Below are 1,325 nucleotides of genomic sequence, written 5' to 3'. Positions count from 1 at the left end.
ATTTACAATCACTGAATTTACTCGCATTCTCAGACATTATATTCTTCCGACCTGTTTGCAGAACGAAGATAACATATCGCGGCTTCTCGAGCTGAGTAGCTGTTTTAATAGCCCACGAATGTTTAGTCGTCTGCTGCAATAGCGGAAACTCATAGAGATCCCATGAACGAAAACACATATTGAGGTATCGTCCACTTTCCAAAGTACGCAGCATCGATAGCTTGTTCACCTCGTTTAACAACACATGCGGCATTCGCCACTGTATCTTGAATATTTCAAGCTGTGGCTCCAGTGTTACAGCTCCAAACAGGCAATTGGTGTCGTTGCGCGATCGTATTAAAATCAATTCGTGACGAGCGTTAATTACCACGCGTTTGTAATCTTCACAGAATCCCAATAGCATGTTGAGCGGTACGCAAAAATTGAAATCTCCCTTCCCATTGAATGCCACATCCCAGCCAGCATTCTTCAGAGTCGCCATTTTATCGACTGATGCCGAAACGTAGTTTTTGAGCGTGCTGGTTATTCCAACGTTTCTGGTACGATCAATCTCCACGCCGTCAAGTTCATATCGGATCTCATCGAACATGAACGCGACGCAATTATTTCCCAGTTCGACCTCGGACTCAGGGACTTGTTTGGCAGTAATTAGTTTTCCCTCAATGTACAGGAAACTTTCATGCGGCAACGTATAGAGATCCTGTTGTTGTATAGGTATTCTTATCTCATCGCTGTGTCCAAATGTCGTGTTAGCAAACGGATTGTACGAGTGAGTTTCAATCTTGACGATGCGATCGTCGATGACTGGCTCCTCCCCGATGTTGAGGATGTCAATCATTGTTTGCGCACCGCGAATCCCAATGATTTTAAAAATTCCACATTCGCCGCGCTGAGCTTCTTTTTCCTACTGCAATCGGACGACTTGATATTATCGAAAGTTGACGCCACTGGTCTCACGATCTGCTCCGATCCGTTCAGTACGAGCATCTCATGTACACTCGCACGCGTTATCGTCGTCTCCGACGTATGTGCAATCTGACGGTGATCTCTTCTCCGCGAAAGTCGAGCAATCGACCGTTCTGGTCCGCAACGCGTATCGTTAAATCAGTAATGCTCCGTGCGATGACTGGCAAGTAAATGATCTGCGTCGGCGTTTCCGATATCTTATATCCCGGTGGCACGCTCGGTGAAAATTCATGTATCGTGTGTACGGGCTTGCTGTTGCTGTACGCACCCGCGGTCACATTGCACTCTACGCGGATAATGTTCACGTTGGTAAAGTTGATCGGCAAGTCTGATTCATGCCACTTTCGCGGTTGCAGTAT

The 1,325-nt window shown here is 46.4% G+C and overlaps 1 protein-coding gene across 1 annotated transcript; it reads right to left on the bottom strand.

Annotated features, from left to right (window-relative positions):
- Positions 1–21: 21 nt before the first annotated feature.
- Positions 22–838, bottom strand: LOC105568666 (the record flags this gene model as incomplete). The annotated part of the gene is made up of 1 exon (XM_012024505.1): positions 22–838. A coding segment is annotated over exon 1 (817 nt), but the record flags the coding sequence as incomplete, so codon positions are not given.
- Between the last annotated feature and the right edge of the window lie 487 nt (positions 839–1,325).

Source organism: Vollenhovia emeryi, unplaced genomic scaffold (genome assembly GCF_000949405.1).
Source record: "Vollenhovia emeryi isolate VEMERY1.0 unplaced genomic scaffold, V.emery_V1.0 DF942485.1, whole genome shotgun sequence".
NCBI lineage: Eukaryota > Metazoa > Arthropoda > Insecta > Hymenoptera > Formicidae > Vollenhovia > Vollenhovia emeryi.
Note: the sequence above shows the minus strand (reverse complement) of the source record. Positions and strands in the feature narration are given on the sequence as shown.